Below are 25,085 nucleotides of genomic sequence, written 5' to 3'. Positions count from 1 at the left end.
CTTGTTTTGTATAGTATAGTGTTATTTATGTCTGTCTTGTTTTGTATAGTATAGTGTTATTTATGTCTGTACTTCTGAGAGTCACAAACAACTGGAACCAAATTCCTTGTATGTGTGTGTGTGTCAACTCACTTGGCCAATAAACCTGATTCTGATTCTGAAAAGCAATTAATGTCACGTTTGTCTTCACCTATGTTAGTGTGCAGCTTTTCACTCTCACCGAATCAGAGGCATTTTCACATGATGTACATTTACTGTGAGAACTAACAAAGCTCTATTAAGTGTTCTGACCTTTAATAAAGACTACATTATTTCTTTGGTAAAAATCTCCTGTCACACTTTCACTGTGCTTCTTTAGAAAAGCTTTTCTTTGTGTATGTAACCAGTCAGGAATTCATCAGCCTTCTCTTGTGATGGATTAAGCCTATAAAAAAATATATAAACAATAACATGTTTATGATTAAGTTTATTAATGATTTATAGCCTTTAATATTGTTAGATTGCTCTTTGGGTAAGAAATTGACTAAAAGTCAGTAAACCCAACCGTTAACATGCATCTTATAGTTATAAATGTTCTCATACTCACTTAAAGTCTGTCCTTCTATCCATTTACATTGTGCCCAAATAATAATGAGTCTTATCACTGGAAACTGGAGAATTTCAGAAATAATTTACATGATTATGCAACATTTAAAAGGTGTATTAATAGAACTATTGTATTTATTTTAATTCATTAAAATAGAATAAAAATATGATCCTTACAGTTTGGAACTTCAAGTTCTTTGCTGCCTCTGCGGTTCCTGGTTCCACTGGCTTGTGGTTCTTGTACAGTGTTGTCCTTTTTTACACCACAGTCCTCCTTATTAACTTCACTCTCTCTTTGTTGTGCAGAATCCAGTAACCTTCCTGGGTTACACTCGTTTCTTCTGAAATCATCTAATTCTTTTATTAGTTTGGTTTCTCTAAGTTGACTAGCTTCCAACTCCTTTTGTAGTTCACTCTCACTCTTATTAGAGGCAACTAGATCTTTTTTCAGTTCACTCTCACTCTTCTTAAAGGCATCCAACTCCTTTTGTGGTTCAGTCTCACTCTTCTTAAAGGCATCCAACTCCTTTTGTGGTTCAGTCTCACTCTTCTTAAAGGCATCCAACTCCTTTTGTAGTTTACTCTCACTCTTTTTAGAGGCATCTAGATCTTTTTTCAGTTCACTTTTGCTCTTTTTAGAGGCATCCAACTCCTTTTGTAGTTCACTCTCACTCTTCTTAAAGGCATCCAACTCCTTTTGTAGTTCACTCTCACTCTTTTTAGAGGCATCTAGATCTTTTTTCAGTTCACTTTCGCTCTTTTTAAGAGCCTCCAACTCTTCAAGTTCTCCAATAAGGTTGTCTTTCTCATCCCGGCATTCAGCCAGAAATTCATTCATTTTTGAAATTCTTCTCATTTCCCATGATTCAAATTCATTTTCCATAAATTTTTCATATGCTGGTGGAATACAGAACTTAATGTTTTTGTCACCATTCATACTTAAAACTTTACTGAAAAGTTTCTGAACACTGCTATCAGTGTCCTCTAGAACATGATGCCTCTGACCACATCTCTTGACACACTTCATTGAGGGAGGATCTGAATGCTTTTGTCGAGAGCCTTTAATGAACACCACCATGCTGTAGTCTAAGGCCTGTTTCCCAAACACTGAAGCGACTGCTTTTAAAAGGTAATGTTCTTTTCCATTGTCACGTCCATCTCTGATCACTAATAGAAATGCATTAGGCCCAGGGAACGCCACTGTCACACATTTCTTAATGTCATTTTTAATACTTCTGATTCCTCTGGAAAGAAATATATATGATCTCAAATGCTCCAACCAAGTAGGGGGACTGATGGCCACAGTGACAAGTCTTCCATGGACATGGTTCTCCTGCAGCTCCCAATCTTCTTTCAGCTCAGTTCTTTGTTGGTTCCTCTGATTCCTGAATATGATCCTGCACACATCCTTATTAGCACTTTCATCACCTCCCAGCAGTATAAATCTACACTCTTCCTCAGGGTTTGCTGAATGTGTGAATTTGGATGAAGATGCTTCATCTGAGGTACACAATGAATAAAGTACACTAATGTATAAGAGCAAAACAGTAAAGAATGACTAAAGAGTAGAAAAACAAGAAAATATTATAAGTAGTTTGTCATAATGAAAATTCTGTAAAACATGAGGTTATGCTTATACATAAAACAACATACATATTGCATAACACAACATGCTCTACAATTTCATTCAGGGACATTACCTGAAACATTCTGCCCTCCTACCTTCTTACTAATAGCTCTATGCCAGTAATGATCGGCACTGAACCCCTGACAACCCCCTACGGTGCCAATTTTTCACAAATGAACCCAAATGGTATTTGTTGTGGTGCAACAGTTTATTTCCCCCCATCTACATGTATAGAGTATCACAGAGGAGACTGAGAATAATGTCCTCATGTTAGAATATAAATATTATCATGCCTCCTGCAGTGGGGAATAACTGAAGCTATAACCTGTATCATCACCAGACAAACCAGTAGTCTGACATGTAACACTGATCTGACACAAAAATTAAAGTGTTTACTTACAGAAGGTGGCTCCGTATTGAAAAGCTAAAAACCAAACAAAACCACAACACAAAAATTTTGTTATTTGTTTAAACACCTGAAAAAGTCACAACATTTTATTTATATGATTAGAATAGTATTTAAATATTCACATTTTCTTCACTGTAGCCTCATCTATGAATTTATTAAACCACAGTAAAAAGGTCACTTACATGGTTCAGTTTCTTCATCTTGTCCTGTGAAGCAAGACAAAAGATTTTATTACAACAAACATTGATGACTAAGAGAAACTTGTATAAAACATTTCTAACAGAATACAAGCACCATGAGTTTTTCCATGTGTCTTTATCATAGTTTTGCTCCCGTCTCCACCCCTGTCCTGTCACTGGGTCGCTCCTCTACTGTGTTCACCTTTACTGTGTTTAGTTCTGATTGGTTTGTCTACAAAGTATTGTGTCTGAATTGTGTATTTATGTTTTTATATTTATGTGTTGCATTTTTTATGTATTTTTCCCCATATAGATCTGTTATTGATTATGGATTAGCCCTGATGGTGATTCTGTTCCTAACAAACCACATTAACATTAAACTATTATTTTAGTTGTGCTATATGATTTTCAAGTGATATTATATTGATAATTATAATGCATAAATAAAAAATTACTTACCAAGCAGTGTTTCTGTTTAAATAAAGATGAACAGGGGGAAAATAAGCATTAATCCAGGTTTATAAAATAAATCTACATGGAATCATTTCTCATTTCAAACAGCTTTTATTTTCCAAATCGCTTATTATTTCTTCAAGTTCTGCATATTAACAAGATCTTTGATTCTGCACTTCAAATCCTTAAATAATATAAAAATAAATACTGAATAAATAACTAAAAAAAGTTATTTTGGTTGTAAAAGTGTAAAAAAAGTTTAGATAATTAACATGTGCTACACTGAAAGGTACGTATTCAATGTCAAACCAAACAGAGCAGCGTTTAAGCATGTAGCAGTGTAATATACCTGTTTCAGATTCCTCTCTTTGTCCTGAAAATAAAACAGATAATATGTGGTGTTAACTCTGTATTTTTGTGTACACTATATTTAACACTATATACATTTTTTTTATACCCAGTATGTCATGTTTTGCCCACAGCAAGTTTTCACCTGAGAATTCATTTGTTTATTTAGAAACATTTTTAATCATTTATTTCTAAGTTAATTAATGTTTTACTGACATATCTTAGCATCATTTGTATGTTTTTAATTACATCAGATTAAAAAAAAACTTTGAACCCTATGTATTTTTACACAAACTACAGAAAAACAGTTAGGTTGTGTGTTACTTTCTCCCCTACTGACTGAGGGCCAAAAGGCAAACATTTAAGACTTCATTTCTTACCTCTCGTCTTCCTTCTCCGCAGCATTGTTTCTGTTGAAGAAATCGGAAACTTTTTAACAAACAAAAGGCCAAACTCCCAAAATCAATTCATTAATGTGACACAGACAATAAAACGTCGACGCAGAAGTAAACTCTTCGAATATATATCCCACTTTCTTGTTTCACTTTCACAACTGCATGGCATGAGGAGTTTGTCAGAACATGCCTTTTTTTTTTTTCCAAAACCAGTATCAGTAGCATACAGTGGCAAGAAAAAGTATGTGAACCTTTTGGAATTTAATGGTTTTCTGAATAAATTTGTCATAAAATGTGATCTGATCTTATTAGGGTATTGACAAACAATGTGTCTAAAAATAATTACACAAAATAATTCTGATCTTTTGTGTCTTTATTGAGAACAACCAGAAGACGATCGGAGCTGGTACAATTTCTGGATGCCTCGGGATGGGTAGAAATAGAGAAGCAATGGAGAGGGATTAACATAGCTGCTGTTCATAATATTTACACGTCTGATGTAATAGAATATTATGGGATGTATTATGTGTACGCCTGACATTTACATTTTGACAATCTACATTTAAACTGGGAAAGTGTGTGTGTTCATTGCAGTGTGTGTGCACTTTGGATGGGTTAAATGCAGAGAACAAATTCTGAGTATGGGTCACCGTACTTAGCCGTATGTCACTTCACTAAATAAGAAATCACTCTACCACATTTAGTAGACAGATATTCTGGAAACTACCAGTCAATGTCCTTCATACATTGTTACATCTCCCCCCCTCACACTTGGTTATTGCGCTAATGGACTGTTTACAAAATGGACGTTATTGCACTAATTATGGGGTCAGAATTGTATCGTTATTCTGAATAAATATACTATGATCCACAAATAAATATAAAGAGTTTCACAAATATTTTTTGCGCTGACCAATCGTGGCACGGTCTACCTCCAACCAATCACGTTCTGATTTACTCGCTCTTCACACTACCACTGGACCCACTGATGATGCTGAAATCGTTTCCAAAGAAAGCAGCATTGAACTAACCCTTAGTGCTAGCTACAATCCATACAGGGTTACCAGATTGGGCTCGAATGTGCGACAAATGTTTTTTTGTTTGTTTGTTTTTAACCTAATTTTGCAGCACATATTACACTGTGATAGTGCGAGTAAATCAGAACGTGATTGGTTGGAGGTAGACCGTGCCACGATCGGTCAGCGCCACGAGGCCGTTGTCCGATTGGCTGGAGTAGACGGTGGGCGGAGTTGGAATAACAAAAAAATAAAATCACCAGAAAACAGAAACGAAAAAAGGCTCGTTTTTTATATTCGGAGACCGGATGTGGTCATTTACATGATCAGCGCCAAATTTGAGATTGTGCTAATGTTGCTTTAGTCCAGACTAAAATGTCTTTGGAACCGTACTCGGATATGATAATAGATATTGCAAAACAAGGCCTGTCATCTGCAGAAATCTCTGTGCGGATATCACACGAAAGCGGGGGAGCAAGAGGATGTCCTGCAAGAAATGTGAGGAGATTTTGTGCTGAAAATGGATTACGTTCATGCAGGAGCTGCTGACATCTCATCGCCATAATCAGGAGGGAAGGCCTTATTTACAGACTTCATCCACAAGGGTACAGTTCAGTAGTTTTTGTGGATGCCTCAGTTGCACATTACTTGTATGCCTGATTTTATTATTACTATTATTGTTTGCTTCAGCAGCATACTGTTTACTTGCATACATGACAAACTGTCTTGTATACAAAGGGTCCCATTAAATTAAAATTAACCTTGGCCAAGAACTGCTTTTTTTAAAGTACTTTTAAATTCTAGTTACATTGTTTTTTTTTAATGTTACATTCCATTTGGGAAAATGGTCCTTAAGCAGAGGACCAAGTGTAAATGTGCATAATAACTGCTGGGTTTATACATTTACAGATTTACTGGGAATTCTGCAAAATTATTTTTCCCCAAATGGGTCATAACATATTTTTCATTAACGACCACAGATTGACTGATGAACCTTTGTTGCAAATTCAGAATCATATAGTTGAACGAATCTGGCCTGAAGTCAACAGTCGTGTCAACTATCCACTGAAGACAGCTCTTCTGCAGTTGGTGGATCTAGAGGAAACAGACATGAACGACAGACTTGTGAGATACTGTGTGTCAAACCTGTCTGGCCAGTTGTGCCAGATTGGTCTTACAAGGCTGGTGGAGTCATGGAATGCACACCGAATTCCAGGAGAAATAAAACAGTGTTGCAAAGATTACAATAATCACAATAAGCATTCATAAGTTAAGACCAACAGGCTGTTCTTTATTTTACAGGTAAAGGTGTACCAAATGACTTGGCTGGCTGTGGATGTCCCAAAAAAAATCCCACAGGAGCTGCTGCCTCATTCAGTTGATGCAGCAGACCTTTACAGCCAACAGCTGGGATCCTCACTGACCACACATTCAACTTTTGGAGTTGATCCATTTTCAACTGAACAGGACAAACTTAGAGTTGAGAATCAGTTTGCTGAGCAATATTCAGACATTTCAGACTTGTTCTCTAGAGCAGTGAACAATGAATTGGCGCCATACAAACAGGCATTGCTCTGTCTTATAACCACAACTCAGCGCAATGTGTGAAAAGCAGATTGCTCTATTTGAACACGATGTAAATTTGTAACAAGAACAATGAACACCAATCACATCAACCAGCCTAAACATGTAAATAAATTAACATTACAACTCAATTTTTGAATCAATAAAACAAAGTCAAATACAACATGCCTATTTGTGAGTATAAAAGTGCAAAATGCTACTCCTCTTCAAAAAGAGATCTCAGAACAGAAAATGCTTCTGACAAACCATTAACTTCAAATATGTTGTTGCCTGTGGTGTTCCCTCTACATTTTGCACAGCACACAGAGGTCTCCTGCCACTGTTCCACACATGTTTTGCAGCCAATAATGCTTCGGCAACACTGTTTGAAGACTGGCTCCTCGATGAACTCTAAAAAATAAAAAAAATAAAATAAAATTAGAAAAACTAGTCAGTCATTCTCTGTGTTTGTCTACCTGCCCTTAAAATGTTCTTGTTGTACCGGATAACAGTGTTTCCTTATATTTAACTTTAATGCTTTAAAAACTGTCTGTTATTGTATCATTACACCATGGGATGTTACAAAAGTGCATCAGTACATGTAATTAATTGTAGTGGATGAGACACAGCTGACCTTGGTTAGAGAATGTAATAACATACTGTATGTGTATTTGGAAATCTCAAACTCGGGCACAGACTACACAAAATGGATCCAAAATTATTTCACATGTGGGACAATTAACATTTATTGGGATACCTACTCATACAAACAACACAGCACAACCCTTGCTTGATGGTCTGTAGCTGGGAAGGAGTCAGGATGATTCTTTGAGTAGCAGCCAGATTGGTGAGCTCTCGGATTGCTGCAGTGACATGTGGTAGGCTCTGTGATGCCAGTACAAGCTCTTCTATTTTCTCAGAGACCTCTCCAATGCCTGCAGCATCTTCATCTTTTCGGCTGCTACAAGGAAAAACAATGAATAAAAGCAAGGCTTTTAGTGGTTTTGGTAGTGGTGGTGGGCTAAAAGCCAAAACTTTTGTTGGAAAAATTAGAAAAGGGATAAATAAATAAGGCTTTTTATTTATGAATGTAGCCTGCCCAAGTCAGGGCAAGACACTTAAAACAAGACACTTATCTCACACACAAGCTCAATTTCCCTGATTATGGGAATATGTTAACAGGCTCTCAGTTACTTTGCTGTGTATAAGAAACCCTGAGATCCAAAAATAAATTGTGCCAAACATTATAAAAGCCACTGTAATACAGAAGCAGTAAATAGTTAGGGTTAGGCAAAACAAGTTCTGATTTGGGGGAAAAAAATAAATAAAATAAAGGTTTTCAAAAGTAAGGATAAGTCCAAGGAAAACACCATAATGCATTTCAAGACAAATGATTTAAGAGTAATATGATTGCTTAAAGGGATAGTTCACCCCAAAATAAAAATTATCTTATGATTTACTCACCCTCAAGCTATCCTAGAGTAGGTGTACATTATATGGTCTTCTTTCAGATATACACAATTAGAGATGTTTTTAAAAATATCCTTAGTCCTTCAAGGTTTATAATGTTTGTGAATGGTAGTCCAAATTTTAAGGACCAAACAAATGCATTAATGAATTCATATGACTCCAGGAGGTTAATATAGGCCTAATTATTTATGCATTTGCGTAAGAGGAATATCCTTATTTAAAACTGTATAAAGTAAAATAACAAGTTTCTGGCTCAAGTCATACGCATTTGACGTACGTCCAAAAAACATAGTACGTAGTCCGTGACGTAGTACACAATGACATAGCATTCTACACTATGCTACGACATACAACACTATGTCCCAAGCTAAAATGCATAGTACGTGATGCCATTGTGTAGAACTTCATAGCATTGTGTACTACATCACAGAAGTTAATCCTTTTACTTTATAATGTTTTAAATAAGGATACTTGTCTCACACAAACGCATTGATTAGCTTCAGAAGGCCTTTATTAATCCCCCTGGAGTCCTATGAATTTTTTTGGGGGGGGGGGGCTGCCATTCATAACCATTATAAACCTTGAAAGACTAAGGTTATTTTATTATTTTAAATACATCACCGATTGGTTTAAATTGAAAGACGATATATACCTACTGTAGGATGGCTTGAGGGTGAGTAAATCATGGGATCTTTTTTTTTTGGGGGGTGAATTATCCCTTTAAGATTACATCATTGTCCTCCTTTTGTGTCCTGCAACTCCTGGAAGCCCTGTTCTTGTACAGCAAGAATCTTTCGTGCTTTTTGTTTCCAGTATTGTGACCCTTTACAATCAGGGTGAAAACAAAGAAAAACATTGACCTAAAAACCTCTGAATCCATCTAAATATTTCTATGAACAACAGCATATTAAAACACAGATAAATCAACTTATCAGCTTACAGTGTGTAAGTCTCCTCAGCTTTCATTGTGAATTGCACTCCCTATTGTTGCTGGCAACCTGCACCTTTGAACGAGGGGGCGGGCCAAACAATATTCTGAATTTGGACTGCAGTACCTATTTTGAACACTGGGTGTCATTCCTACATAGAGCCCCTTTAAGTGGTTGGTTCAGTTATAAGTAATCATGTGTCATCTAATTTTCTATCACAAAAGTAAAGACTTAAAGATGCAATATGTAGTTTTTTTGTTCACTAGAGGTCATCTATTCAAAACAATGGCATAGGTTGATGATGCCAAGTTTGAGTGAAGGAATCTTAAATGCTATTATTAATGTTACTGTAGTATGAAGCAGAGCAGGATCGAGTGTTGTGTGGGAGCTCTGTTAGAGAGACGAACGCAACACACGCCTCACGAGCAGCGAGACTTTTATTATGCCGCGGTCGCCGGCGCCGCTTCCGTTTTCTGGTCAAGCGTATGAGGAAACACAGCGCTGTTTATCATATTACATACATATTACATGTGTTGAAAATGATGTTATAACGTTACTCTGTGCGTTTGTTCGGCGGCTGCTGTGAGACACTGTTACACACTGCAGTAAGATCGATCAATTTTAGAGCATTAAATGCTGGATGGGCGGTGTTGAAAAAATGGCATGCAATTAATTTTAAAATGTACTGTATGATGGAGAAAATGCTGTATTACTGTTGCTAAAAATAAAGCTGCATCTGATTATGCCGTCTCTTTACTTGACAAAATATTGTTTTTCTCTGAGGCATGGTACTCGCACAAAAAAAAAAGACTAAACGTGTTGAGCTATATAACAATGATTATTTTTCTGTCTATAAATATATCAAAACAGTTGTTCCCTTGTCTATTAAAACATGTAAATATTAAAGTGTCTTTGGTGTTTCCATGGTTTCTACAAATAAAACCGAGGGTAACGCGCGTATGACGCCATTGACAAGCAACTCTTCACACGTAGGGTTGCAAAGGGCCGGAAAGTTTCCGGTAAATTAATCAAATCAGCATGTTAGATCATGTGACACTGAAGACTGGAGAAATGATGCTGAAAATTCAGCTTTGATCACAGAAATAAATTCTACTTTTATGTATATCAAAATGGAAAAAAAATATTTTGAATTGTAGTTATGTTTCACAATATTACAGTTTTTTTCTGTATTTTTGATCAAATGTGCATGTTATGGACTGGGGGAATGCACAGTGCATGCATGGGGTGTGGCCTCAATAGCTCTGCAGTAAGTAGTGTGAATGTGACAGAAGAATGTGCAGGGAAAAAATTTAACTAAAATTGCATTAAATATGGTTGTTTTAACCAAAATTATGCTGCAAGATGTTCTTTTCAACTACATTTAAGTACCCTGTTATAGGCTAACCTGTAATTTTGTAAATTCCCTGTTTATTCCCATTAATTCCCATGGAAAGTTTCCAGCTTTGAAAATTCCCGGAATTTTGCAACCCTACTCACCCATCCCGGAGCCTTGGTTAAAATTGCAATTTTCTCACGATTTACAAACATTTGGGATATTTTAAGTACTCAAGTAAACGAAAAACATTACACTGGCCTAGTGGTTTTTGGATATTTTACATATTATGTACATATTGCAGTTTTAAAAGTACAACAAAATGAATGTTTCCCACCTGTTGTTCCTTCAGACTCCAAGATTGCATTCCCCTGCGCATCAGTCAATACCATGGGATCATGGCTTCCAATGGCATCTTGCACTTTTCCGATTATCCCCTGAAGGGTAGCCTCAGATTCTAAAAACCGGATCACCGCCATTCTGCTGGGACTCAGCCTCTCATCAACCACCTCAGCAAGGAAAATTGATCTGAAATAATGTCAATAAAATAATTGCTATGACACACAGGGCATTCATAATCCTAGCAATGAATTATGGTTTTATGTATTGTTTATCAACAATAAATACAAAATTTTGTTTGACATAATCTTGCTGACAAGATTATGCCATGGGCAAAGGTTATAAAAGTCGGGTGTGGGGGGTTTAAAATGTGCATAATACTGTGAATGAAATGTATTACAAGTAGCAAACTATTACACAAATTACAAAGAAGACAAAGAATGCCAACTGGAGTTGATATGATCATATCATCAAATGTTAACTAAGTGTTTTGCAATGATATCTAATTATATTTTATTTCCCATAATTGGCAAACTATAAATGGCTGTCATTTAAGAAGCGATTTAGACCAACTTTACCTTTGAAATGTTTGAGAGACAGTGGCTTTGGGGGGGGCCGAAGCAGTCCGCTGTGCAGTTGAACTAGTAGTCGCAGGTGTTCGCATAAATGTAAAACGTTGGCCTAAGCTAGCTGTGGCTTGCGAGGTGTCCTCCTCACCATGAATCTCATAGTGAGCTCTTGGAGTGAGTTCATATGTGCTAAAATGACCCGATGAGACAGGAAAAATGACCACATTTGCATTGTCAGTCATATACAGACTTTGAGTTGAGACCTGTCAAGAAATTAATAAGACAAATAACCACTAGTGTATATCTCCAAGCCTTTTTTCGCATATTTTTCAGTGACTACTGAGAGGAAAACTTATCCAAATGCTAAATCTCAAAATTACGTAAGGTACAGTATAAAGATCGCAGATTGCAGACATTTAAGTGCATTACCGCCACCTATCGCACAAAAGGACCATTGACACTCTCCCTATGATTATTTACTCAAATTACCAATACAATCACTCTTTATTCTTATACCCACATATATGCTTCATAGAGTTTCATCCTTCGCTGCGTGTTCAGCTCCTCACTCAGCCTCATGGCGGGAAAGAAAGATAAACAAACAAACAAACAAATAAATAAATAAAACCACTTATATACACTTGTAAACTTATATACGCTTTTATTGTACATGACAGCTTATGTCCCGATGACGGTCTTTGCATTACGATTAAAAGCAGTATCAGTAAAGTAAAAAATGTGATGTGCAGTCAAGTTCGAGTGTGTGCACTGTTTAAACGAGTGTTCTCAACTTCTCAATGATACTTTTGTGATTCGTGGAGTTTTGACAAGTTTTATAGCCTTGATATTGTTTCTTATTCAAAAGTGGTGACAGAAAAAACTCTTTACCCCCAACCTGAAACCTCTTCCCCTGTCACAATCACATCATAATCAAGATTAATAATTAGGCTTAAAAGCAAATGTATATGTAAGGGAATCAAGTTTAATAATTACATGTAATATTGCTCCAAATATCAATAATGGTGTGTGCAATACCATGTATAACTTGCATTAAGTTGGTAATTTACTGGTTATTTTAAAAAAGACTACAATTATTTGACTAAAACTAGACTAAAATTGAAAGACTTTTAGTCGACTAAAACTTGACTAAGATACCTTGAGTTTTCTTTTAACTAAAACTAGACTAAAATGACGAGACTTTTAGTCGACTAAAACTTGACTAACAAAAAACGATATGTGAATGACTAAATATGACTAAAACTAACATGGACATTTGGCCCGACTAAGACTAAATTAAAAATAGGTGACGAAATTAACACTAATGCACACACACACAAAGTGGTTATTATAAGAACATGCAGTGGAAAAACACACAATATGGACAGAATACTTACAGTCTGGACATAAAAGGTCATCGCTGCCCCACTCTATTAGACTGGTTCCAGGAGCATGTCCGGCCTCTTTCTGTCTATCCTGCATTCATTTAATTTCTACTAGTTCCTCACTAAGCTCATTTACCTTGTCATTGGACTCATACAACAGGTCAATTCCTTCTTTTTCCCATGATTCAAAATTAACCTTCATATAGTGTTCATATGCTGATGGAATAAAAAACTTGCGACTTTCCTGAACAGGTTTTGAACACTTTCATCAGTGTTCTCTAGGAGGTGAGGAGTACAATTCAAAACAGATGAGCTTGTGGTACACACTAAATAACATTTTTCTCAACTGTGAAAAACAGAATTAGAGCAACAAGAAAAATAATGATTACTATTGCTGCTGAATTGACAGTTGTAAGGCACAATATGCCTGAGGTAATGGAAAAGTGACTGGTGAATTGCTTAAATTTAAACCTGCAAATATCTGTCTTTTGGATACAGAGAGATGACCTGGTGTAATGTGAAAGGTTATAACAATAAAATTATTTACAATTTACAACCAAATCTGCTATTACAAACCCATATTACCCCAAGTACCTAGCATCAGACAATAGGCAGACAATAGAGTAGTGGACACAAGAGGAGATCCAAATTAGTGATCTTGATCCATGTCTGTTAGATATGTAAATAGGGGAAACCTTCCTTCACCTTCCTCTGTGAAAAAGCGAATACATTTCTTCATCCGTAGTCCGATACTTAGTGCGGTTTACGTTAAAACTTTGGGCCATACACACAATGTTATACGTGTTAAACGTGACCATCTCCTCGTTTCTTAAAATTGCAGCAACTAAGTTTCTCACTGACTCACTCATTCTGCCTAAAGTACAAGATTTCGGGAAGTGATGATTTCTGATGATTTCAGAAATCATAATTGTTAATTGTAAAGATTGTAAAGGTGATTTTGGTTATATGTTGAACTTTAAGCGCCCTCTTGTGGCGAGGATTGGGATGGTAACTTCCGTATTACACCCGCTGAGTTCATTGTTAAGTGACATGGCTGAAGAGCGGCTTGTACAGTGAAGTTGTGACCCGCATAAAGCTCTAAGTCGCTATTATTTGTCATATAAATATAAAGTTTAGTAGGTTTAAAAAGGTGACATTCAATATATTCAGACTTTTCATTCAATTTTCAATCAATTCTGTCATGAGTATTTTCCTAAACGGCATGCCATGATAGAGAGAGAGACAGAGAAGGTTGACATATAAAATAGATCATGGTACATTTCTTAACCTACAATAAATAATTGAATTCTTTTCCATTCCCACTAAATACAGTTTGTTTTCAGATAAAACCTTTTAAAAAAGGAACAAAAGCAATTCATGTCACCTTTGTCATCACATATCATGTTAGTGTGCAGCTTTTCACTCACTGAATCAGAGGCATTTTCACATGATGTACATTTACTGTGAGAACTAATGAAGCTCTATTAAGTGTTCTGACCTTTAATAAAGACTACATTTTTTTCTTGTCTACAAATACAAAGTATTGTGTCTGAATTGTGTATTTATCTTTTTATATTTATGTGTTGCATGTTTTATGTCTCTTTCCCCATTTAGATCTGGTAGTGATTATGGATTAGTCCTGACGGTAGTTCTGTTCCTACATAACCTCAATAAACAGCAAAAATAAACAAAATTACTTACCAACTAGGGATACTGTTTAAATAAAGATGAAGAGGAGAAAAAGAGACATTAATGTAGGTTCATAAAATAAATCTACATGGAATCATTTCTCATTTCATACAGCTTATATTTTCCAAAACGCTTTATTTTCTAATAATATAAATTATAAGTATAATAATATCTATCTAATAATTATAAGTTCTGCATATTAACAAGATTGATTCTACATTTCAAATCCTTTTATAATGTACTTAAATAATGTAAAAATAAATACTGAATAAATAATTTAAATTAATTATTTAAAGAAGGAATTTCAGTTTTGTTCTAGTCCTGTAGTAAAGAGTAAAAGTTCTTTAGATAATTAACAAGTGTTGCACTGAAAGGTACGTATTCAATGACAAACCGAGCAAACTGTAGCAAACATACCTAGATCAGTTTCCTCTGTTTGTCCTGTAAATAAAACAGATAATATGTGGTGTTAACTCTGTATTTTTGTGTACACTATATTTAACACTATATAGGGGAGAGTGGGGCACAACATGACATTGGGTACTGTGTGTAAAATAAAATGCCATCAAGTTTTCACCTGAGAATTCATTTGTTTATTTAGAAGTATTTTTAATTATTTATTTAAGTTAATAAATGTTTACTGACATATCTTAGCATCATTTGTACGTTTTTAATTACATCAGATTAAATTGTTTAAGGTGGATTTAAGTTTTAAGTTGTGTGTTATTTTCTTCCCTACTGCCTAAGGGCCATCGCCCAAAGGCAAACATTTAAGGCTTCATTTCTTACCTTTCGTCTTCCTTCTCCACGCCATTGTTTCTGTTGATGAAATCCTAAACTTTTTAAAAACAAAAGGCCAAACTGACAATGTTAATTCATTAATGTCACACAGACAATAAAATGTCAACGCAGAAGTAAAATCTTAGAATATATATATATATTATACTTCCTTGTTTTATTTTCACAACTACATGGTATGAGGAAATTATTAAAACATGCCTTTGTTTTATCATTTTATCCGTAGCGTACAGTGGCAAAAATACGTATGTGAACCTTTTGGAATTTCATGACTTTGTCATAAAATGTGATCTGATCTTCATCTAAATCAAGGGCGTTGACAAACAACGTGTGTAAAAAAATAATTACACAAAAAACTTCTGATCTTTCATGTCTTTATTGAACACAATCTTTCAACATTCAAAATAGCAGTAGAAAAAGTAAGTGAACCCTTAGAATTAATAACTGGTTGACTTCCCCTTGGCAGCAATAACCACAACCAGGCGCTTCCTGTAGCTGTGGATCAGATCTGCACATCATTGAAGAGGAATTTCATGACATTGGAACGAATGCGTCAATTGAGCCGCCATCTTGGTACGGGGGACCCCCTCCTCTTAATGCATTAGCATCAATGTAGGCAAAGAAATAAAATCACCATGGATTGGACAGATGAATCTAAAACTTTAGAGTTATTTGGAGTCCATTACAGTGGGAATGTTTGATGTAAACCAAATACAGCATTTCAGCAAAAGAGTCATGGAAAAAACATGGAGGTAGAAATGTTCTGGTTTGGAGATGTTTTGATCCAAAGGACCTGGTCAGCTCATTGTCATAGAATCCACTATGAATTCTACATCGTTGAGAGAGAGAGAGAGAGAGAGAGAGAGAGAGAGAGAGAGAGAGAGAGAGAGAGAGAGAGAGACATACAGAGAAGGTTGATGATGTGATGACTGACAGTCCTGATAATGCAGTACTTACAGTATGATGAGAAGCACTGCATTATCAGGACTGTCAGTCATCACATCATCCGTATATACTGTATTACACACATTACTGCTGCGGCATATTGTACAAAAACATATTACACAATATTGTTATTTACACTCTCATACTTTATGTACATAACTGATCAGTCATATATATCTGTATTCATATTTAATACTCATAATGTCTATTGTTTCACATCTGCATTGTTTTGTATAGTATTGTGTTATTCATGTCTGTACTTCTGAGAGTCACAAACAGCTGGAACCAAATTCCTTGTGTGTGTCAACATCAACACACATGGCCAATAAATCTGATTCTGATCCTGAAAAGCAATTCATGTCACGTTTGTCTTCACATATCATGTTAGTGTGCAGCTTTTCACTCTCACCGAATCAGAGGCATTTTCACATGATGTACATTTACTGTGAGAACTAATGAAGCTCTATTAGGTGTTCTATCCTTTAATAAATACAAATTTTTTTCTTTGGTAAAAAATCTCCTGTCACACTTTCACTGTGCTTCTTTAGAAAAGATTTTCTTTGTGTATGTAACCAGTCAGGATTTCATCAGCCTTCTCTTGTGATGGATTAAGCCTATAAAAAAAATATAAACAATAACATGTTTATGATTAAGTTTATTAATGATTTATAGCCTTTAATATTGTTAGATTGCTCTTTGGGTAAGAAATTGACTAAAAGTCAGTAAACCCAACCGTTAACATGCATCTTATAGTTATAAATGTTCTCATACTCACTTAAAGTCTGTTCTTCTATCCATTTACATTGTGCCCAAATAATAATGAGTCTGATCAGTGGAAACTGGAGAATATCAGAAATAATTTTCATGATTATGCAACATTTAAAAGTTGTATTAATAGAACTATTGTATTTATTTTAATTCATAAAAACAGAATAAAAATATGATCCTTACAGTTTGGAACTTCAAGTTCTTTGCTGCCTCTACGGTTCCTGGTTCCACTGGCTTGTGGTTCTTGTTCAGTGTTGTCATTTTTTACACCACAGTCCTCCTTATTAACTTCACTCTCTCCTTGTTGTGCAGAATCCAGTAACCTTCCTGGGTTACACTCGTTTCTTCTGAAATCATCTAATTCTTTTATTAGGTTGGTTTCTCTTAGTTGGGAAGCTTCCAACTTCTTTTGTAGTTCACGCTCTCTTATTTGTAAAATTTCACAATTCCTTTTTAGTTCATAGTTGCTGGATTTGGAAGCATCCAACTCCTTTCGTAGATCACTCTCACTCTTTTTAGAGACATCCAACTCCTTTTGTAATTCACTCTCACTCTTTTTAGAGACATCCAACTCCTTTTGTAATTCACTCTCACTCTTTTTAGAGACATCCAACTCCTTTTGTAATTCACTCATAGAAGGATCCGAGTCCTTCCTTAGTTTACTGGACTCAGATTCATAATCTTTCATTTTATTTCTTAGTTTATTCTCTCTTTGTTGGCTAGTGTTCAGTTCCATTCTTAGTTGATCTTCTCTCACTTTTGAGGCATCCAACTCCTTTTGTAGATCACTCTCTCTAGAGGCATCCAGGTCATTTCTAAGTTCTCCAATACATTTGTCTTTCTCGTCCTGACATTCAGCCAGAAATGTATTCATTTTTGAAATTCTTCTCGTTTCCCATGATTCAAATTCAGTTTCCATAAACTTTTCATATGCTGGTGGAATAAAGAACTTCCTTTTATTGTCACTAATCATTCTTAAAACTTTACTGAAAAGTTTCTGAACACTGCTATCAGTGTCGTCTAGAACATGATGCCTCTGGCCACATTTCTTGACACACTTCATTGAGGGAGGATCTGAACGATTTTGTCCAGAGCCTTTAATGAGCAGCACCATGCTGTAGTCTAAGGCCTGTTTCCCAAACACTGAAGTGACTGCCTTTAAAAGGTAATGTTCTTTTCCATTGTCACGTCCATCTCTGATCACTAATAGAAATGCATTAGGCCCAGGGAACGCCACTGACAAACATTTCTTAATGTCATTTTTAATACTTCTGATTCCTCTGGAAAGAAATATATATGATCTCAAATGCTCCAACCAAGTAGGGGGACTGATGGCCACAGTGACAAGTCTTCCATGGCCATGGTTCTCCTTCACCTCCCAATCTTCCAGCTCAGTTCTTTGTTGGTTCTGCTGATTCCTGAGTATGATCCTGCACGCATCCTTATTAGCACCATCATCACCTCCCAGCAGTATAAATCTACACTCTTCCTCAGGGTTTGCTGAATGTGTAAATTTGGATGAAGATGCTTCATCTGAGGTACACAATGAACAAAAGTACACTAATTTATAAGAGCAAAACATTACAGAAGAATAGAATGACCAAAGACTAGAAAAACAAAAGTAGTTTGTCATTATGAAAATTATTAGGTAAAACATGAGGTTATGCTTCACATACATAACACAACATACATATTGCATAACACAACATACTATACATTTTCATTTAGGGACGTTAACTGAAACATTCTGCCTTCTGCATTACTTATACAGTAGCTCTATGCCAGTAATGATTGACACTGAACCCCTGACAACCCCCTACGGTGGCAGTTTTTCACAAATGAACCCAAATGGTATTTGTTGTGGTGCAACAGTTTATTTCCCCCAATCTCTACTCCATGCATAGAGTATCACAGAGAAGACTGAGAATGATGTCCTCATGTTAGAATATAAATATTATCATGCCTCTTGAGTGGGGAATTGTCACGGCGCGGCAAAGGCGAATGAGGGTCCAAATGCAGTTTGAACTTTTAATAAAACAAAACAAGAAATAGACAACAGATAGGAAAGCAACAACAGGGCAGAACACTGAGCGAAACAGGGAAAAGGAACAGAGACATAACCAGACAACATACTACACCAACAACGACTAACACAAGGAAGTGGACAAACAGAGTAGATATAGTGAAAAAGAACCAATCACAAGGCGAAGACAATCAAAGTCTAGGACAAAACACCTGGGGAAGAGACTGAGTGCAATTAATGTCCATGGTAACAAATAAGTGGGTGGGGACAACAATTAACAGCAGGGAATGACAGCAGACAGAAACAAAGGAAAACACACACAGACTCATTACAGGAATAACTGAAGCTATAACCTGTATCATCACCATACAAACCAGTAGTCTGACATGTAACACTGATCTGGCACAAAAACTAAAGTGTTTACTTACAGAAGGTGGCTTCGTATTGAAAAGCTAAAAACCAAACAAAACCACAACACAAAAACTTTGTTATTTGTGTAAACACCTGAAAAAGTCACAACATTTTATTCAAATAATTAAAATATGATAAACAGTAAATATCAATATCATGGGTTTCTTTACTGTTGCCACATCCATTAATTTATTAAACCACAATAAAAAGGTCACTTACGTGGTTCAGTTCCTTCACTATGTCCTGTGAAGCAAGACAGAAGATTTTATTACAACAAACACTGCTGATTAAGAGAAACTAGTATAAAACATTTCTAACAGAATACAAGCACCATGAGTTTTTCCATGTGTCGTTATCATGGTTTTGCTCCTGTCTCCACCCCTGTCCTGTCACTGGGTCTCTCCTCTACTGTGTTCACCTTTACTGTGTTTAGTTCTGATTGGTTTGTCTACAAAGTAATGTGTCTGAATTGTGTATTTATGTGTTTATATTTATGTGTTGCATTTTTTATGTCTCTTTCCCAGTTTAGATCTGGTAGTGATTATGGATTAGTCCTGACGGTAATTCTGTTCCTACATAACCACATTAACATTAAACTATTATTTTAGTTGCTCTGTATGATTTTCAAGTGATATTATATTGATAATTATAATGTATAAATAATAAATAAAAAATTACTTACCAAGCAGTGTTTCTGTTCAAATAAAGATGGACAGGGGAAAAATTAATCTAGGTTTATAAAATAAATCTACATGGAATCATTTCTCATTTCAAACAGCTATTATTTTCCAAATCACTTATTCCTTCAAGTTCTGCATATTAACAAGATCTTTTGTTCTGCACTTCAAATCCTTAAATAATGTAAAAATAAATACTGAATAAATAATTTAAAAAATTTAACAGATAATATGTGGTGTCAACTCTGTATTTTTGTATACACTATATTTAACACTATATAATTTTTTTTTACACCCAGTATGTCATGTTGTGCCCACAGCAAGTTTTCACCTGAGAATTCATTTGTTTATTTAGAAACATTTTTAATCATTTATTTCTAAGTTAATAAATGTTTTACTGACATATCTTAGCATCATTTGTATGTTTTTAATTACATCAGATTAAAAAAACTTTAAACCCTATGTATTTTTACACAAACTACAGAAAAACAGTTAGGTTGTGTGTTACTTTCTCCCCTACTGACTGAGGGCCAAAGGGCAACCATTTAAGGCTTCATTTCTTACCTCTCGAAGTCGTTCTCTGCGACATTGCTTCTGTTGATGAAATCCTAAAGTTTTTAACAAACAAAAGGCCAAACTGCCACAATCAATTCAATAATGTCACACAGACAATAAAACGTCGATGCAGAAGTAAACTCTTCGAATATATATATCACACTTCCATGTTTCACTTTCACAACTGCATTGTATGTCAGAACATGCCTTTTTTTTTCCAAAACCAGTATCAGTAGCATACAGTGGCAAGAAAAAGTATGTGAACTTTTTGGAATTTAATGGTTTTCTGAATAAATTTGTCATAAAATGTGATCTAATCTTATTAGGGTATTGACAAACAATTTGTCTAAAAATAATTACACAAAACATTTCTGATCTTTTCTGTCTTTATCGAGAACAACCAGAAGACGATCAGAGCTGGTACAATTTCTGGATGCCTCAGGCTGGGTAGAAAGAGAGAAGCAATGGAGAGGGATTAACATAGCTGCTGTTCATAATATTTGCAAGTCTGATGTAATAGTGCACAATATTATGGGGCGTATTATGTGTACGCCTGACTAAAGAGATGAGTTTTTAATCTACATCTAAACTGGGAAAGTGTGTCTGAGCCCCGAACACTATCAGGAAGACTATTCCAAAGTTTGGGAGGTAAATAAGAAAACGCTCTACCACCTTTAGTAGACTTAGATATTCTGGGAACTACCAGAAGTCCTGAATTTTGTGATCTCAGAGAGCGTGAAGGATTGTAATGTGTTAGAAGACTAGTTAGATACATGGGAGATAAACCATTAAGAGTCTTATAGGTCAGTAGCAGCAGTTTGTAATCAATTCTAAACTTAACAGATAGGAAATGTAGAGATGATAAAATCTGGGATATATGATTGTAATTGCTTGTCCTCCTAAGAACTCTGGCAGCTGCATTTTGGACTAACTGTAGCTTATTTATTAAAGATGCAGGACAACCACCTATTATGCATTACACTCTGGAGGTCATGAATGCATGAACTAGCTTCTCAGCATCATATGCAGACAGGATGTTTCTCAGCTTGGCAATATTTCTAAGGTGGAAGAAGGCTGTGTTGTAGTATGGGTGATATGATTTTAAAGACAAGTTGCTGTCTAATGTAACACCCAGGTCTTTCACTGATGAGCTACTAGTAACAGTACATCCCTCTAAATGGAAGTTGAATTGTGAGAGTTTCTGTGTGCTGGTTTTTGGACCGATAAGTAGTATTTCTGTCTTATCTGAGTTTAACAACAGAAAATTACAGCTCATCCAATCTTTTATCTCTCTAACGCACTGAGTTAATTCGGACAGTTTAGCTATTTCGTATGGTTTTAACGAGATATATAACTGTGTATCGTCAGTATAACAGTGGAAACTAATCCCATGTCATCTAATACTGTTCTCTAATGGAAACATGTATATCGAGAAAAGCAGAGGTCCTAGTCCTGATCCTTGAGGGACCCCATAATTAACTGGTAATAAACTGGAGGAGTTATCATTTAATTCTATAAAATGGTATCGATCAGACAGGTAGGACCTAAACCAACTTAAAGCCTGTCCAAGAATACCTGTGTAATTTTGTAAGCGATCTAGAATGTTGTGATCTATAGTGTCGAATGCAGCAGCACTAAGGTCAAGTAGAACTAATAGGGACATACGGTCTTAGTCCGAAGCTAAGAAGCTAAGATGCCTGTAACAATTGAAATTATCTCATTTAGGGGACAAATGTGTAAAATGAAGGTTTAAACATTTATCTGTGTTTTATTGTGAATAAAATCTTGTAGTTTTCTTTTCAATCCACTGTAAACAACTTTCCAACAGTTCAAACGCCTACTCCTGAGCACGTGACGTGATCAAGACGTCGTCTGGCGCCTGACGTCATCCCGGTGGGCGTGTCCACGGCGCTGTTGACTCACGGACGCCATTATTGAGGGTAGGTTTCATCAGTTAGTTCTGATGACGGACACGGACACGGACAGCGGAGCAGTTTAACACATGACGGTAGGATTTTTTTTAACCTCTCACTGTTTCTTACATCAGACATTTTGTGTCGTTAATGACCATTTTTACCGAGTCCAGTGTTTTGACCTTGGCTAAATTCGGCACCGGAAGTGGAGTAACTAGTTAGCTCGCTAGCTTACGTGTTAGCATCGGGTGTGCTTTTCCTACCCGTTTTCCGCAGATCTAATCCGATTGGCTGCGTAAACTCTGTTATGTCCAATTCTCAAATCGAACGATTCGAAGTCGGAACGTCCGACCAATCGCGTGTAAGGAGGCGGGTTTGTTGGATTACGGGTGGAGGAATCGTTAGCTGTCTCGGTTTGATATAAATATATAAAATATTACGGATCTTTGATGCTGTTTAGGACATTTTACATGTTATTTACTTAAGTGTTTATTGTTTATTTATAACGCCTTCTGATAATGACAATGACACTGACAATTTATTTATATAGCACAATTAATCACCTTATCTCAGTGAGTTACTGACTATCAACCCACTAGATCCTGGTTGGAAGATTGAAGGGATCTAGTGGGATGATACTCAGTCAGTAACTCACTGAGATAAGGGGGTGCCAAAACATTCAGAGATTTATAAACAAGGAGCAATTTTTTTTAATCCACTATAAAACAAACCAAGGCAACCAATGTAGTCCAGAGTAATGGAGAGAGTGGGAAAGAGGTAAAGAAGCGAGTGCAGGCAGGTTGGAGTGGGTGGAGAAAGGTGTCAGGAGTTCTGTGTGGTAGGAAATTATCAGCAAGAATCAAGGGGAAGGTGTACAGGACAGTGGTGAGACCGGCCATGCTGTATGGTTTACAGACAGTGTCACTGAAGAAGAGACAGGAGTCAGAGCTCGAGGTAGCCGAGCTGAAGATGTTGAGGTTCTCTTTGGGAGTGACAAGATTGGACAGGATTAGGAACGAGTACATCAGATTGACAGCTCATGTTGGACGTTTGGGGGACAAAGTTAGGGAGGCCAGATTAAGATGGTTTGGACATGTTCAGAGGAGGGGGAGTGGGTATATTGGTAGGAGAATGTTGGACATGGAGCTGCCAGGCAGGAGGCAAAGAGGAGGTATATGGATGTAATTAATGAGGATATGAAGCTAGTGGGTGCGAGTGTTAAGGATGCAGAAGATAGGGATAGGTGGAGAGAGATGATTCGCTGTGGCGACCCCTGAAGGGAAAAGACAAAAGAAGAAGAAGATGCACCTTCTTTTTTACCCCACGCAAGAGTCGAGCCGCAGCATTTTGGACAAGCTGCAAGCGGATAAAGCTGTCTGGCTGATCTCAAAATAAAGCCAGTTACAGTAGTCCAGCCTGGATGAAATACAAAATGTGAATTACTTTTTCAAAATCTTTAAAAGAAAGAAAAGGCTTTTTTCAGCTGTGTCTGCTTTCTGAAGCTAAGCAAGCCTTGAAGACTGAATTTATTTTTGTTCATCAATGAAAATGAAACCAAGATTTTTACCTATGATTTGAAACACAAAGACATCCCTCACAAATCTAGTTTCGGGGAATTTGAAAATTCAGATGGACTAAAAACTATAATTTCAGTTTTCTTTTCATTGAAGATTAAAAAAATGTAAGGAAAGCCAAGCCTTTACATCTGCCAAACATGCCATAAGTGATTCAAGACCCACAGAATTTCGTTTGACAGGCAAATAAACCTGAGTGTCATCCACATAGCAGCGAAATGATAAACCTTGTTTTCTAAAAATTGAGCCAAGTGGGAGCATATAGAGAGAAAAAAGAGCAAAGGAGCCAAAATAGAACCCTGAGGAACACCACAGGGCAAAAAAGCATTACTCGAGTAATGTTCGCCCATCTTGACTGAAAAACTTCTGTTTGCAAAATATGATTTAAACCAATTTAGAGCGACACCTCTTAAAACGCTCAATGAGAACAGCATGATCGACTGTATCACTGTAGCTGGTATAAAACCTGATTTATTGTGTGTGTGTGCGTGTGTGTGTGTAATTTTATACCTCACTAAAAGATCTGTGAGATTCATCTCTCACATCAGTGACGGTTATTTAACGTATGACGGTCAGAGTATAACGTTGTTTTCACTAAATTCTCCTTAGCACCGGTTCACCTCACTTTTCTTCTGCGTGGTTTTGACGATTTTTTTGATGATTCTCTGTTGCTAGGTAACCCACTGAGCCTCGTTACCATGGTGATGCTGAACCCCTTATTCAGACTGCACGGCCTGTTCGTGGCCTCGCATCCTTTAGAGGTGATCGTGGGAACGATCGCCGTGACGATCTGCCTCATGTCCATGAACGCCATCGCTGGCGGCGACCGAATCTGTGACTGGAAGCACCAGTGCCCTAAAGCACAAGAGGTACAGTGACCTGAGCGGAATGAAGGAAACACACACTACACAAATTCCCGTGTTGACCATGTGACCAGTCAGTAGAGATATCAGACTGATGGAACGGATAGAGATTGGCAGCTCAGACACGTTTAAGCTTAACGTGATGTCCTTCGTGCGGCGAAGACTTTCCTGTGACTCTGGAGACTTGTTCCACCTACTTATAAAAACGACGCAGGCTTTGTCTGTTTGTTTCTAGATAAATTGTTACTATAGAAACGGTGTTTTTTTTTTGT

At 36.4% G+C, this 25,085-nt stretch overlaps 2 protein-coding genes across 6 annotated transcripts in view; one reads left to right on the top strand and one right to left on the bottom strand.

The window, feature by feature from the left end:
* LOC113662845 (centromere protein F-like) lies at positions 1–24,631 on the bottom strand. Of its 4 annotated transcripts, none has more exons than XM_027177986.2 (8): positions 3,982–4,138; positions 3,603–3,626; positions 3,260–3,271; positions 2,804–2,827; positions 2,613–2,636; positions 763–2,085; positions 587–650; positions 1–424 (listed from the first exon to the last, which is right to left on the bottom strand). In XM_027177986.2, the coding sequence occupies exons 1-7, from the start codon at positions 4,004–4,006 to the stop codon at positions 610–612; spliced, it is 1,473 nt and encodes a 490-aa protein (XP_027033787.2). In that variant the 5' UTR covers positions 4,007–4,138; the 3' UTR covers positions 1–424; positions 587–609. The 4 variants fall into 4 exon arrangements, with proteins under 4 accessions (XP_027033787.2, XP_047661932.1, XP_047661931.1 ...); XM_047805975.1 differs by lacking the exons at positions 1–424; positions 587–650; positions 763–2,085; ... (3 more) ...; positions 3,603–3,626; positions 3,982–4,138 and adding exons at positions 16,247–16,643; positions 16,805–16,868; positions 16,981–18,330; ... (3 more) ...; positions 20,473–20,516; positions 23,685–24,631; XM_047805976.1 differs by lacking the exons at positions 2,613–2,636; positions 2,804–2,827; positions 3,260–3,271; positions 3,603–3,626; positions 3,982–4,138 and adding exons at positions 19,249–19,272; positions 19,451–19,474; positions 19,914–19,925; positions 20,473–20,932 and having other exon boundaries at positions 40–424.
* Positions 24,632–24,648: 17 nt separating this feature from the next.
* hmgcrb (3-hydroxy-3-methylglutaryl-CoA reductase b) overlaps positions 24,649–25,085 on the top strand; it is a 7,423-nt gene continuing 6,986 nt past the window's right edge. For both annotated transcript variants that reach the window (XM_027152716.2, XM_047805974.1), the window contains exon 1: positions 24,649–24,819. In XM_027152716.2, coding sequence (XP_027008517.1) covers positions 24,649–24,819 — 171 coding nt within the window. The remainder of the gene's footprint in view (positions 24,820–25,085) is intronic.

This window comes from Tachysurus fulvidraco, chromosome 21 (assembly GCF_022655615.1).
Source record: "Tachysurus fulvidraco isolate hzauxx_2018 chromosome 21, HZAU_PFXX_2.0, whole genome shotgun sequence".
In the NCBI taxonomy this organism is placed as follows: Eukaryota; Metazoa; Chordata; class Actinopteri; order Siluriformes; family Bagridae; genus Tachysurus; species Tachysurus fulvidraco.
This window is presented reverse-complemented; position numbering and strand designations above follow the sequence as displayed.

What these genes read in the sequence shown, in the direction of transcription:
- LOC113662845 (XM_047805975.1), bottom strand. Translation starts at nt 20,497, where the DNA reads ATGTCGCAGAGAACGACTTCGAGAG. An exon ending in TCAATACGAAGCCACCTTCT is followed by an intron (nt 18,331 to 19,248) that starts GTAAGTAAACAC and finishes TGTGTACCTCAG; the next exon opens with ATGAAGCATCTTCATCCAAA. An exon ending in AGAACTTGAAGTTCCAAACT is followed by an intron (nt 16,869 to 16,980) that starts GTAAGGATCATA and finishes GATATTCTCCAG; the next exon opens with TTTCCACTGATCAGACTCAT.